Consider the following 15,305-nt stretch of genomic DNA (forward strand, 5'->3'; position numbering starts at 1 on the left):
CAAAATACAGTCAGTTCTAATGAACAGCCCGCATCATTCACATCCACTACAACAAACTCCCCAAAACAGTTACTGCATTTCAAAATCTGCACAGGAAGGGATTTTCAATCGGAAAGAGGAAAAGATTCAAGGATGTGTTCATAGCCTCTATAGGAAAATGCAAAGTACTCATCGACTCCTGGGAATTAGTAATAGCATTTTGTGCTTATATAGCAACTTCTGGGAATCCCTGGCCCATGAAGCTCAAAACAAAAAGGAGCATTCAGAATGATATTGGGATCCTTAAGTCTATGCATTTGGAGCCCAGGATAAGAGGAGTGCATTACCTTACAAACCATCAACTCACTGGCCTGAGCCAACACCTCCTGCCCCATCCGTGCAAGAGTCTTAAAGTTCCCACAGTCACAGTAGAATCAAAATATCAGAGTGGAGGCAAGTTACCCTTGATCCCAAGTCCCACGATAGTCCTCAAAATTTTGATTTCTTGATCATCCCAAAATTTAATTATTCAAGCGTGACGCTATGCTATGCGAGGCCCTAAACTGTGGATATCTCCCCTAAACCACTCACTCTCCCTTTCCTCCTTTAGCATCCACTTCTTTGATCAAGCATTTGGATCTCACTATATATGATCTAATAGTTCAATGTCAAATTTTACACAATAATGCCTAAGCACCTTGAGATGTTTTGCTGCAATAAAATTTGCCATATAAGCTCAAAATGCTATTGGTAATCATGATTTCATGATGGAGTTAAATATAGTAAACTGAATAACACAACAATAACTGGCATTGACATTTTGCAAATAATCTACATCCAATGGTAGCAAGTTAAAGATAGACAGTATTTTACCATAAGAACCCCGGCCAGCCAATTTGTGGAACTGTTGCCAGGTTAGAGGCCCTTGAACATGCTGTATGCTCTCCCATGACCTGACTGCTCGTTTCTTTTGAATGGCATCCTGCAGAACAGGTTGTAGTGAGAGAAGCAGGCGCAGAAGATCTTGTGAACACAGCATGCTGACGTCCACAGCTTGAGAGGGGGGAAAAAAACAAATTTTACTGTCAAAAACAGGAAGTCTCAAAATCTCAGAATGAATATAGTTTCCTTTTAGGTTAAAAATATACTATTTGTAATAAGAGATGAACACAAAGCATAGTTTATGCCATTTAATCAGTATTAACCCGCTTAGTTTAAAGTGGGTTAACATTCTAATTAATTAAACAGATGAATACAAACACTAAGTATTCATTCCTGATGGCATTTTCAGGGATCCCTTAACATTCAATGCATGCAATGAAAAGAACAAAACACTGGTTAAAATAGAGAAGCATTTTATAATATATAACCTTCAAATATATATATATATATATATATATATAAGCTTCAAATTCCTCGGTGTTAACATTTTGGATGACCTATCCTGGGCCCAGCACAGATACAATCATGACGAATGCATGCCAACACCTCGACTTTATTCGGCATTTAAAGAGATTCAGCACTTCACCAAATACTCGAACAAACTTCTACAGATACACTGCAAAAAGTATCCTGGCTGGTGGCATTAGAGCCTGGCACCGCAACACCAATGCACAGGACCACTAGAGGCTGCACAGAGTTGTGGACTCAGCACAGGTCTAGCTCTTCCCAACATCAAAATCATCTAAATGAGGTGTTGTCGCAAGAACATAGCATCTATCTTCAAGGATCCCCACAATCTGGACCATGCCCTCTGCTCAATGGAACCACCAGGCAAGAGGTACAAACGCCTGAAGTCCTACACCATCAGGTTCAGTAACAACTACTTTCCTGCAACCATCAGGTACCAACCTGTACAACTCTAATCCTCACTCAGCAGTAGAACACTGTAGACCACCTTTTGCACTACAATGGACTTATTTTCCCAATGTTTTTTGCACTAATGTCTTATACTTTGCAATGTCGTTTTCTTTTTACAGTCTTGTATAATTTATGTTTTTGTGGGTTGTCCAAGTTTATGCAAGCAGGAATAGCACGGTACCTCACCATTCTTGTGCATTTGACATTAAACATGATTTGACTTAATTTTGCATTCACCCACTCAGTTAGGAGTGATTGAGAAATGATTATACCAGGCAATGAGAACAAATAAATCAGAAACATCACATTGGTCTCTGCAGCTGGCAGGGAATATGTTATAGGATCTTACCCAAATCTGAAATATTAAGTTATTATTTAGTGGCATAAATCAATGGCTTCCAACATCTTAAGATTTTGGCATAACAAGGGAAATGCTGCTTTTGCAACTACTTGCTGTGCAAAATGTTTAAATGAGCTAGCCAAATGGTCCCACTTGACATGGTTATTTAGTCCAAAGGTTGATTCAGACATTAGATGCAAAATAAACAGCAGTTATTGAATACAAAAGTGTTTACACTTCATATTTAATTGTCTGAGATGATTTTTGGGACATCCCAAGGATGTGAAAACAATACATCCATCCATGTTCTCTCTTATTGTCATATTATTTGTTATATATCTTAAATAACTCCAAATCAAAATTTTAATAGTTTGAAAATATGATCAAATTTTGCTAGCAGAAAGGGGATTGGGGTAGGTGTGGGCTGACATTGAGTACAAGAATCAGGACATCATGTTGCATTGTACGAAGCATTACCTAGAATGCAATTGGAGTATTATTTGCAGTTCAGGTCACCACACCATGATTCGATTAAGGATGTGATGAAGATTAAGAGGTGGTAGAAAAGATTCACAAAGGGATTGTCTGATCTGGAGGGGATCTAAGGCGAGCTTCAATGGGCTAGGACTGTTTTCCCTAGAGTGAAGGAGGCTGGGGGATGAACTTACAGAGAGACACAAAATCATGAGGGGCATAGATAGGGTAGACAGACTTTTCCCCAGTATAGGGGAATCTAATACTTAAGGGCATAAGTTTCAGGTGAGAGGGGGAAGATTTAAAGGAGACCCAAGGGGCATTTTTTTCATACAGAGGATATTGGATATGTAGAACAACTACCCGAAAAAATGGTAGAAACAGGTACAATTACACTTTAAAAGACATTTGGACATGCATGGATAGGAAAGATTTATTAGAGGAATATATTAGAGGAATCAGGTAACGAACTAGCTTAGATAAGTATCTTGGTCACCATGTGCCAAAAGGCCTGTTTCTGTGCTGTATAACTCTCTAACATAATAATAATAATAATACAAATCACATTGGACATTGTAAAATTACCATACAAGGCCATAACAGAAAGCCTCCGGTGCACTGTTAAGGGTATAAATGTGTGTGTATGTAAACAATCACAGAGAGAGACTGCACTAGCTGCCCACTGGATGTTTTTGCAACTAGACTCTCTCCCACCTTGGTGAGTGCAATAAAGAGGTTAAACAAACTCGGTTGTCTGACTGTTTTCTGTTAATAGGTCACAGACTATAACAATGGTAGAAATCCTTAAAGCAAAATACTTTTGACAGCCGTTCCCATTTCCAAAATGTTAATTAAAAATTCTCCCAGATCTATTCTTGCAAAAATAAAATTTAGTTAAGAAAACATATTATTAGATAAAATATTATATTATCAGTTATGGTTTGGCATCTCTCAAATAAACCAATCAGATGCCAATCACTTTCTTTGTTCAGCGGTTAGAACTTTGACAATTTTTCCAGTACACAGATCCATGGAATCAACTGCCAAATAATTTGTATCATGTTATTGCTCTGTTTAAATAAAATGCTCAAGAAAAAGCACATTTTTGAATTAGTTGATACTTTAACTAGATCAATAATGCAAAATTACAATTGAAATCTAGCAACAACATTCGAACACAATAATTATCAGTGACTATCTGATGCATCCTTTTAGTTTTATCACTAAAAGCTTAACAGAAATAAAAGGCAACTGATGCAATTATTCATCGCAACAAGAAAATATCCGACATAATCATTAATTAGAAAACAAATGTTATTTGCTTCTGAACTCTGTATATACCCATCAATTTCAGAGCAACTCACCATTTCTTCTTGACCATAGATGTAAACATGAGCTTTTCAAGAGCGTTTCATCGAGCTTCCCTCCCGACATATTTTCCATGAACTGATATCCCTGTTCCAACGCCATGTAGCATTCCCTGTGATAATCTTTATCCTCCACACGTACTGGTGGTCCCACTGTCCGCAATTTTGCCACCATTGAAGGGTCCGCTGATCTCAACGGAGAGAATGGATTAGTGCATTGGTCCTGAAGTAGCAATATTAAGTCATCAGGCACTTTCAAAGACTCTTTGGGGCCTCCTTCTCCTTGTTCTAGAGAAACATTCCTGAGGTCCTCTAATCGTTTTTCAGCCTCGCTACTGCAATCTGTGTTTCGTCCAATGATATCCACTTCATCCTCCAAAAAGAGCCCAGAGTTGTTTCCAAACCTTCGGTTCATGACAGCACTAAATCCACATGTGCAGGAGATCTGAGATTCTTTGGTAGGGTCTGGGATGTATAAGCCAACATCGGCTCCTTTGATGTTCATGTTGCAGACACAGATGCAGCAGCTGTCGAAACTACAGTCTTTAAAGAGATTCATAATGGAATCAGATAAAATTAAGTTCACGTAAAGGCTGTGTGCCTCCGGGATGGATTGCACTGTTGCAGGTTCTACGGAATTTAACGGGCGACAAGTTGAAGGTGTTGAGGCGGGCGAGTACAAATCGGAATTCTCGTATTTCACCGAGCCTTGGACACTGGCTGGACCCCCACAACCACGAGGAGTGCGTGGCGTCCTTGGTGTTCTTGGAGTCGGTGCAGAAATGCGTGGAGTGGCAGGTGATGGAAGGACACCAGCACCACTATTACTGGGTGGAGCACTATTCGTCACTCCAAATGGAGTATGCATTTGTGGTGTGCAAGTCTGAACGTAGTCTTGATCCATACCACTGCCAACACTGGGAATGTTACTGAAAAGAACAAATTAGTTAAACCAAAAGCAAAAACATATTCGTTTCCAAATGGGAACTCAAGTTTAATTTAAAAGAATAAAATAGGATAAATGCTGCTGTTTACTTATTCTACAAATATGGAAAAATGCATTTCAAGTAAACATTCATCTATCAGTAAATATTGCAACAGATGGACTTTCAAAATTATTACAATTCCTCTAAAATATCAAATTTCATAAAATCAAACAAATTGTGGAATTCTTTTCCCCAGTTAATTCTGCACTGATTACTACCGATTTAGTCAGATTCAATCATAAACCAGGAAATCCTGCACTACAGTTGAGATACATAACATTCCACTTTACAAATGGTAAACATAAATTCAATTCCTGTTCTTCTCATTACAAATCTAAACTCTCAGTGGGATTAGCTATTCTTTTTGGGAATAACAGAGAGAACAGTTGTGCATTCAATGCAATCCCTTCACTATTTTGAGAGATGGTAGATGTAAAATGTAGAGATTGTGAACAAAGACTGTGAAAACAAAATCTTCATGTCGCTGGCCAGCATGAGTTTAATGACTGTCACACAATAATGAGAATTATCATTAAGCTCATGTTACCCAGCAAAAGAGACTAGAGTACATAAATCTCTTATAAGCACTGGATGCATGGAGGGCCAGCAGAACAGATAAAACAGTACTTACTGCACTTTAATCATTTTATAAATTATGACAATTTTTATTCCCAATGACAAGCAAAATAATTGATTTCTTAACCTCTCAAATTAATATCAACATAAAGAAAAGTTACCCAATGGAGGAACTCAGCAGCTCAAGCAGCATCTGTGGAGAGGTGATTCCCTTCCCCTCTTACAGATGCTTGGGTTCCTTCAGCATTTATTTTTTTTTGCTCAAGTTGCCACCATTGGCAGTCCCTCGTGTCTCCTCCGTCTTAATATTGAGAGTTTGGCAAAGTGCAAGGTACATATATTGCACAGGGAATAATATGCTGGCCACTGCAGTTTTACATTAAAAATGGTGACAGCAGATGCTGAGAAAGTAGCCAATTAGGCAACGTGATCAATGGAACAACTTGCTAAAATAAAAATTAAACTACTCCCACCTTTGCATTACTCCGTACCCTCGTCTGCACTAAACTATTACACTATTATTCCTGCAATGAATAATAACTGCAATGATTTTTGTCTCTATTTTCAATGTCTAAGCATTTCATGCTCTTAACCTCTCTTACAGAAATTTTAATTCATAATTTTTCAGTGACATCGCAGCCACTGGAAATTGTTTTGTCCTATGAAAATGGTTCACAATATTATCAATTCTCCCCTGACCCAGTGGACACAATTACTTCCTGTTTGAATGCAGTTTATACATTTGTCTGAACTTGATTTAGCAATAGTTCAACTTAAACTTACATGTCCCGGATATATGGCATGGGAGGTACAGGAGGAAGCAAGTCTAGCTTGCCAACAGTCCACGAAGGACGATAAATACACTCCTCTAGCAGTTTCACAGTAGGCATGCACTGGCTTGGTAAGATTTTCAGTGGTGCAAACATAGTGCAGCCCACATAACCTTGGCACTTCTCAGGGCAATAGACGTAAGAAAAGTCCTAAGGAAGAAAAATAGGAAAGAGAACTACAGACCACATTTTGGATTATACACAAGAATTAATGTTGGGTTTTCATGCAGAAAATTGCCATTGTTTTTCATCCCCCTCAAGGATTTTGGAATGACTTCCCACAATAAATGCAAGTTAATATCTTGGTAGTCATGACATTGAAGTATTTTTGAGAATGGGAATGAACACCTTTACAGTTGATATAATTAGTGTAATCCATTAAAATAGAAGTAAAATAAAATTATTTGCAAACCTAAAAGTTTTATTTTAATTTTTCAAGAAAGGTACATATATTTAATTTACTTACCTTGATCTCAGAGGGTTTAGGGCTACCCATCCCCTCCTCTACTTCAACCTTGAAATGATTCAGGCTTGTTGTAGTAAAATGATGGCCATCCAGAGTCATTCCTGGGTTGTTGTCTAAGCCTCCAAACTCTTTGCAGTTAATATTCATTGGAGAGTAACCTGGACCATGTTGCTCCAAGGATGGAGGTGTGGGAAACATTTGCTGGAGATCTGCAGAACCTTTGAGAACAAATTAAATTCAGAACAAATTTGGTGGAAAGAAAATCTAAAAGTCACAAGAATGAAACAAAATTCTCAAGTTAAAAGTTAATAGGGCCAGAAACTGGTAAAGCTGTGGTTAGTCAACTGTTGGAACTTTTGAGTCAAACATTTACCAAACTGTACACCTCACCTTCTCCACAATATTGCATGGTTCATAAACATATTCCACTACCCTTTCAACAGATACTGGGAGAATGCATATAGGCTTGACATTTAAGGCAGAACAAGCTGTTCTGTTAATCTTAACGAGGAATATAACTGGCCAATAAGATTTCAACATTTTAATAAGCATCAACCACTGGACTCAAGAATTACATGTAAAAGCTTTTCCTTGATCAGCGCAAAGGGACAAGCAACTCCTACACTAGTATTAAACAAATATTTCAGCTGTTTCAATCAGAGTAGGTCTCAGTACAGCTGAAAAAACAGTACACCTTTTTCCTTTTGAAAATGAAAACATTAAATACAAATTTCTAAAATAGGTATTTTGCTTACTTATACAGGGAAAAACATCAAAAGGCCCAGCTTTTGAATCCCTGTTGCCCATTTTTTCATCCAATCCAACGTGTGCAGATCGAGAAATAGCCTGCTAAAAATAATTAGATGAAGAGTCACTTTTGAAAAACATGCATCACTAAACAATGCCTTTTGATGACTGCACCTACTAGCATTTCGCCATTCCTTAATGATCCATAATTAACATTTCAAGACCAACTTGCACATGTATTAAGTAAACCATGAAACTTCCACCATTTAAAAAAAAAATCTACATTCTTTCAAGTAAAAATGCTTGGTTAAGTGGGTATTAAATTAACATTTCCAGTGGCACAAATCCAGAAGGTTTTAGAAGCAAATGTCCTAAAATAATAGAATCAAATTGATGTCTCCTCTCAAAAAATCAGCATAATTTACATTGGGTATTAGATGAGGCTCATATCAGAAATCACCGCACGGTATCAATCAGAATGTCGTACCAAACCTGCTGCCATGCATGTTATCTGCACAAGTCAAAGTTCAGGTCACTTTATCTATCTTCCTAATGTAACTACTGTAAAAGCAAGGGAAACAAATAAACCAAAAAAATATCTCACCACAAGTTCATCATCGTCATCAAATAGATTGTCAAGGTCTTTGTATGAAACAACCAGATCAAGCTCATTCATGAGACTGGTGGATGCAGTCCGGTTGTGCGAGGGTGACTTCTGTCCATCTATAATATTTAGAGAAAACCTTTTAAAACTTAATAACTTGAGGATTTTTTTCGTTTATGGGACAAGGATGTTACCAGTGAGGACGCATCTAATTGCTAAATGCATGCAGCCCTCTTCTACTGCATGTTGCTGCCCTCTTGTACTGCTTTAAGCAGTGCAACAAAGGGTACTGGTGGAAAGGTGTTATGTTGTGGAAGATTGGCCATATTATTCCTGTCAATATAGCATGCAACTTTGTTGTTAGCATTCCCATCCACCATGGAGATGGTCTTGGTTAATGTCCTCCAATGATCCAAATGCCTGCAATCTTAGCATGTTCCACAGAAAAACTGATGGCCTTGAGAAGGAATTTAAAAAGGAGAATCTTAAATTCCCTGTTAAATTGACAATGCTTTACAACATTGTTGTTTCAATCTAAGGTTTGTATTTCAAAGGAAGTTCTAAAGCTGTTCAATTCAAATGCTATCTAGCACATCTACAAGTCACAAGGGACCTTTGTATTTATAAAGTCTACAAAGTAGTGAAGCATATAGAAAAATAGTCTATTTTGCCAGAAGTAAGCAGTCATATTCCAAATCAAATGAACGTTTTTGACATGCAAAATGCGATTGAAGTTGGTTTAATGCATTTTCGAAAGGTCTTTGTTTAATTTGGATGTAAAAGACAGATATCTGAACATCAAATTCCTATCTGCTGCTAAACCAGCCCCCTAGTCTAATGACAATCATAGAGAAGAAATTTAAGTTTTCGCCACCCAGATAAAGAACAAGATTGGACTCAGTTGTGGTTTAACTACCTCTTCAATTTAATTCTCCGCTTAGACTACAGAAAAAATATATGGCAGTGGAGCAAAATTGCCATTCCACCACTCTCACCCAGTGATAAGATGGTCAGCCTTAGCGATATCAATGTAAAGAAACTCCACACAGATGTCATACCCCATAATATGAACTAAATATGCAGTCAACACACTCCAATTAGCTCTCAAAAACACTGGAATTATAATGCTGCTGATGCTGTCTGTAATTAATTTGTTATCAACACGTCTTCTTTGAAAAAGTATTTGTAAAATTCCAAACAGACATCTACATAATTGTAATCACAATTTAAGATAAAGGAGAATATAAAATAAACAAACTAAAAAAAAGATCCTAAGTTTTATTCAAAATATGGTCCCATCTTTCAGTTCAAAAGAAAGTAAAGACCAAAGAGCAAATAATTTTCTAAAAGTGGAAAATTATTAAAAGAGGATAGTCTCCTCTGCAGCAGTGTTTTAGATCTGACTGATGCCTGCATACAATAAACCATACCCAAACTAGCACACAAAAAAATGGTCTGACCACTATTTGATTAATTTGTGCACAACAGTTTTAGTCAAAGCAAATGATTTTTGACTATTACAAATTTTTAAACATGAAAATACTTTCAAACATACTATCAGTGAACAGCATTGACTTGGGCATCACCATTGACTTGGGCATCACCATATTTCTTAATAATTTAGAAGTAGCACTAATAATTAACTATAATAATGCCCAGCTTCCAAGAAGAAAATACACTGAAGTAAATTAAATCCAAGGGTTTCTAACCTAAACATTTTAACCTTCCTCAGTTTGCTGTTCATTTCCAGCTCTCCAAAAAAAATCCTGAATTCATCTCAAAGTATACAAAATACTTCTGTAATTGATTTTTGAGAGAGAAGAAAGACAAAGCAACAGGATAGAGTAGTAAAAAATAACAGTCAGTCATACCTGACTTTGTTCCGGAATTGAATAATGACATAGCATCCTCTCCTTCTACTGATGATATAGAGTGGGAAGTGCCACCACTTTCACTGTCTCCCTGTAATACAGAAATTGAAATGTATTTATATATCCATGAACACAAACACTAGTATACGGAGGACTCTCATGACCAGACAGTCATTAATCTACAACTTCAGCATTTTCATTCAATTGGAATTATTTAAAATGCTTTTAAACATCAGTCCTATTGGTTACATCAAGCGCAGGAGAAAATTGTCGGAGAAATGTTTGGCAAATTTGTTGCACTAATATGCCTGTTGCAAGCAAGAATTTTATCATTTTGGTCCTGGTGCACATGACAATTCAACACTAACTCAACTTAAAAAACCTTAAACTAGCAAGTCCTCTCAACAGAGATTTGTATGGTGTCTATCCATACAAATTAATTTGCAATTACATCTGCATCGCTACATTCATTTCTGCTGTAGTACACAGCATTTGCTATTGTAACATAAAGAATTATGTTCAATAAATTATGGTTTAATCCTTCCTGAAGCATTGCGTGTAACATCCCCAACGTACACATTCTTAAGCCTCTATATTCCTGCTCAAATTCCATCGCACATCACGGTCTACTCACCTATTGCTCTGTGCTTGTTGAACCGTGGTGGCTTCAAGTTCCACGAAGTGCACAATTCAGAATTTTCTTCATGTTTGAAACCCTTCCCGGCTTTACTGCTTCCTATTTCTGTAAAGTCCTCTACACCTGCCACCCCCAGTCAATACCTCAGTATTTATCTTTGGCTTATTACCTGTGAATCTCCCTTTCCCTGCACTGTTCCTTTGGTGTGCATGCTTTCAGTCATCTAGGCTGCAAGCTCTGGAATTCCAACCTTGTAAATTAACACTTTAACAAAACATTTTGGTTGTTCGCGCTTTTGTGTGACAACCTAAATTTATTCTAAGCACCTTGGGATGTTTTTGTTGCATTAAAATAGAGGCAGTTGATGTTTAAAGAAACACTCATGGAGCAAACACAAAAGACATGTACCTGCTCCAGAAGAAAAACAGGTTTAAAAAGTTCTTGAACTAAAAAAACAAAACAGCACCTCTCAAAATTTCTTATGCATTAGTTTAGTTAGCGTTTCTGAGGAGAAAAGCAGCTTTATTTCTGTACAAATATTTTTTGTCCACAATTCAACACCTCAAACCCTTTTCAAATATTTAATTTAATATAAATTGTTCTGACCAAATATTCAAGTCATGTTTCATGCATAAAAAGCATTTTGACCAGTTCATGTTTGAAAAGGGAATACAAGTATTTCAGTTGTACTTTTTATAATATGTTTTAAACACTGGAGCTATCCATGCCTATGTGTAATGAAATTGTAGTGATATTAATTAACTGCACAAACTGAACTATTCCTGAATTGCAACATTAATGAAAAAACATTTATCATAACTCACCTTCTGTGCATGTTTCCTTCCAGGATCTCTCTCAGTGGTTTGCTTGTCTTTCTTATCAGGAAAGCTGAACTCCTCATCTCCATCATCAAATGCATATGGATCAACTTCAGACTTGGAATCAGCCTCCAGATGACAACTTTTGTAACATTGGTTTATTCTCTGAAGGTACGCTTGAACCCGTTCTTCAGAAATCTTTAATGGCTTATTTGAGCGCACCACCAACCTATTAAAAAAAGTTTTTTTTTAATTAGTCAACCTGCCTTAAAGCAGAAGAAACTGAAGATTCATTTTCTCAGTCCATCTTTTTTTAAACCATTCTTTATCTCAAACCTTCAATAGCTGAGAGCTTCGAAGGGCTTAGAGTCCAAAGGTCAATAGTAAATCTTGAAAAGAGTGCTTTATTTAAAAGGAAGTTTGCTTATATTGTTGCTTTCAACAAACGAGGATATTGTTCCAATCGACTTCTACAATCTTCTTCAAAAATGTATCAAGCAGTCACCACTGAAGGATCTAACGCAGCAAAGGGCAATATTAGATGAGTGTTTACCCCTTCCTCAAGGCTTTGTCCCCTGCTGTTTTTAGTATACGTTAATGATTTACATTTAAGTGTGAATATTGGGCCTGTCCTTGAAAGCAAGGAGGAAAACACCAAGATATTGACAGACTAGTCAGCAAACTCAAAAACTGACAGATAGAATTTAACTCAGAGAACTATGACGTTTTGTAATTTACAACCATTGTAGAATTTCTAAGACTGGCCTGGATCTGGATTTTGTATATTAAGAAGAGTAAACCATGGGCAAGAATCAAGTACAGGTGGATTTTACTTATCAGTCCCTCCCCCACCCACTATTATATCATGATGGGCGAGGTCAAAAGGCTTGATATGGCAAGTAAATGCTGCATCATGCCTAATCAGCAGCTACTAACTAAATATTGTTTAACTTTAAATCTCAGGAACTAGTAACTCGGGTAACATTTATTGAGCATCACTGGCGACAATGCAATGGCAGCAGCTTATGTTGATGATGCATCAATAATGGCTTTACACAAGCAATTCCAGGATATTATCTCAGCATTGATGAAGGTACACTAATATAATTTCCCCATCAGAACGATGGTGTACCCTTGTTGAATTCTCTGGCACTTCCTATCAATAGAGCACAGTGCCATCACTATGCACCAGCAGTAAAAAGAGGAAGGCGAGTGCCCAAAAATAAATGATATTCAGGTCACAATGTTTCTGTGTTAATCTAAAACAAGAAAATGGTGAACATTCCACCACATTCACGATTCAAAAATGCAAAGAGTTTTGTTTTGGTTTCAGTTAAACCATTTGCTACAAAGTCCCAAGCCTCTAACCATTTTCCTTTTGTAATCAAGGAGATGATGTGACTGGTGCACTGAAGTTACCGGTTAATAAGGATAAGAGGGGATCTTATTGAAACATAAGATTATTAAAGGATTGGACACGCAAGAGGCAGGAAACATTTCCCCAATGTTGGGGGAGTCCAGAACCAGGGGCCACAGATTAAGAATATGGGGTAGGCCATTCAGAACGGAGATGAGGAAAAACCTTTTCACCCAGAGAGTTGTGAATCTGTGGAATTCTCTGCCTCAGAGGGCAGTGGAGGCCAATTTTCTGCATGCTTTCAATAGACCATAGGTGCAGGAGTAGGCCATTCGGCCCTTCGAGCCAGCACTGCCATTCACCGTGATCATGGCTGATTATCCACAATCAGTACCCCGTTCCTGCCTTCTCCCCATATCCCTTGACTCCGCTATCATTAAGAGCTTTATCTAACTTGAATCCAGGGAATTGGCCTCCACTGCATTCTGAGGCAGCTTTCAAGAGAGAGTTAGATAGAGCTCTTAAAGATAGCAGAGTCAAGGGATTGTTTATTGTCTATTCCAATCCTCCCTTACCTCCTCTTCCCATTTACCCACCATTCCTCCCTCTGGTTCTACATTTCCCTTTCCTTTATCAGGTTCCACTTATTTGCAGCCCTGCATTTTCTCCACTTATGAGACCATCTCCAACTTTCTCTACCTCATCTGCCAATGAACACCTGCTTTTCTGGCTCCACCATCCATGTTCCGCCCTTCCCCTCATCTCTTTCTACCAGCTATCTCCCCTCCAGTCCAGTCCTAAACCCGAAACGTTGTCTAACCATTTTGTTCAACAGATGCTGCCTGGCCCGCTGAGTTGCTCCAACATTTGCACTTTGCTCAAAAGATATCGAGTGTCATTTCATGTGCTGAGACAGTGGGTAAACTTCATTTTGTTGAATAGGTCATTACTTGGTTCTCTCATGATTGAAAAAACTCTGTTGTTTTCTGTCTTGGCCTGGATGATCATTGATGCTGTTACAGTAGAGATTGTGTTGCGAGGCTTACACAATAAACCTGTGCATGGGTATCTAATTTTATAATTCTCATTAGAAAGGTATGGAAACATTGTAGAAAAGCGTAGACTTACAAGCGAGTTTGCAATATGCGAGTTAAAAATAACATCAGGGTCGCATCTCTGTTTATGCGATGTTATAATGACCCTGTTGAGAGCTGTTTTATTTAGTGCTCCATTTTGTAGAACGTGCAAAGACAGACACATCGAAGAAAAATTGGATTTCTTGCCAACATATTCAGAAGCCCCGAGGTCAGCCCGACCAGGCACCCTCTGCACCCCGAGGGTATGGTGCATGGTATTCAAGGGTTGAAGTCTGAACGTACAGCACTCCGCTCACTCTGCAGCAACTTTGACATTAGAATCAAACCCGCCAACAAGGGAGGTGCCGGGGTTGTCTGGCGTGCTGACCTCGACCGGGCTGAGGCCAGGCGACAACTCTGACACCTCCTCCTAATTATCCTTGGACCATGATCCCACAGGTGAACACCAGGCCTTAATCTGACACAACATTTCTGATTTCATCTTTCTGGCTGTCTGCCTTTCTCAGCCTCCAACCTTATCGTTTCCCAGCCCCGCACAGCCCGGTTTTACCTTCTCTCCAAAATCCACAAACACAACTGCCCTGGCAGAACTATTGTTTCTGCCTGCACCAGCCCACGGAAATGATTTCCACGTACCTCGACTCCATCCTATCCCCCCTGGTCCAATCTCTCACAACCTATGTACAAAATACCTCAAATGCCCTACATCTTTTTAATGATTTCTGCTTTCCGAACCCCCATTCCCTCATCTTTACTATGGACGTTCAGTCACTCTACACTTCCATCCCCCACCAGGAAGGCCTTAAAGCTCTTTGTTTCTTCCTCGACTACAGAACCATCCAATTTCCCTCTACTAACACTCCACCTAGCGGAGCTGGTCCTCACCCTCACCAACTTCTCCTTTGACTCCTCCCACTTCCTCCAAGTCCAAGGTACAGCCACCCGCATGGGCCCCCTCTATGCCTGCCTCTTTGCAGGGCATGTTGAACAATCCCTGTTCCAGACAGACACTGGCTCTATACCGAATCTATCTCCGTTACATTGATGACTGTATCGGTGCTCCTCCTGCACCCATGCAGAACGTATGGACTTCATCAACTTCACCGCCAATTTTCACCCTGCACTTAAATTTACTTGCACCATCTCCGACACCTCCCTCCCCTTTCTTGATCTCACAGTCTCCATCACAGGAAATAGACGATAAACTGACGTCTATTACAAACCCACTGACTCCCACAACTATCTGGACTACACTTCTTCCCACCCTGCTTCTTGCAAAGACTCTATCCCCCTCCT

The 15,305-nt window shown here is 38.6% G+C and overlaps 1 protein-coding gene across 2 annotated transcripts in view; it reads right to left on the bottom strand.

Annotated features, from left to right (window-relative positions):
* The window catches only part of med13a (mediator complex subunit 13a), a 149,793-nt gene that overhangs the window by 43,740 nt on the left and 90,748 nt on the right, over window positions 1-15,305 (bottom strand). Inside the window, exons 11-18 of one of the 2 annotated variants that reach the window (XM_078422084.1) lie at window positions 11,562-11,784; window positions 10,101-10,191; window positions 8,230-8,348; window positions 7,634-7,724; window positions 6,879-7,096; window positions 6,366-6,562; window positions 4,018-4,949; window positions 853-1,032 (exon numbers count right to left, since the gene is read on the bottom strand). In XM_078422084.1, coding sequence (XP_078278210.1) covers window positions 853-1,032; window positions 4,018-4,949; window positions 6,366-6,562; window positions 6,879-7,096; window positions 7,634-7,724; window positions 8,230-8,348; window positions 10,101-10,191; window positions 11,562-11,784 — 2,051 coding nt within the window. Of the gene's footprint in view, window positions 1-852; window positions 1,033-4,017; window positions 4,950-6,365; window positions 6,563-6,878; window positions 7,097-7,633; window positions 7,728-8,229; window positions 8,349-10,100; window positions 10,192-11,561; window positions 11,785-15,305 lie in introns of both variants that reach the window. The other variant, XM_078422083.1, reaches the window with a different exon arrangement.

The sequence above is a fragment of the Rhinoraja longicauda genome, chromosome 26 (genome assembly GCF_053455715.1).
Source record: "Rhinoraja longicauda isolate Sanriku21f chromosome 26, sRhiLon1.1, whole genome shotgun sequence".
Taxonomy (NCBI): Eukaryota; Metazoa; Chordata; class Chondrichthyes; order Rajiformes; family Arhynchobatidae; genus Rhinoraja; species Rhinoraja longicauda.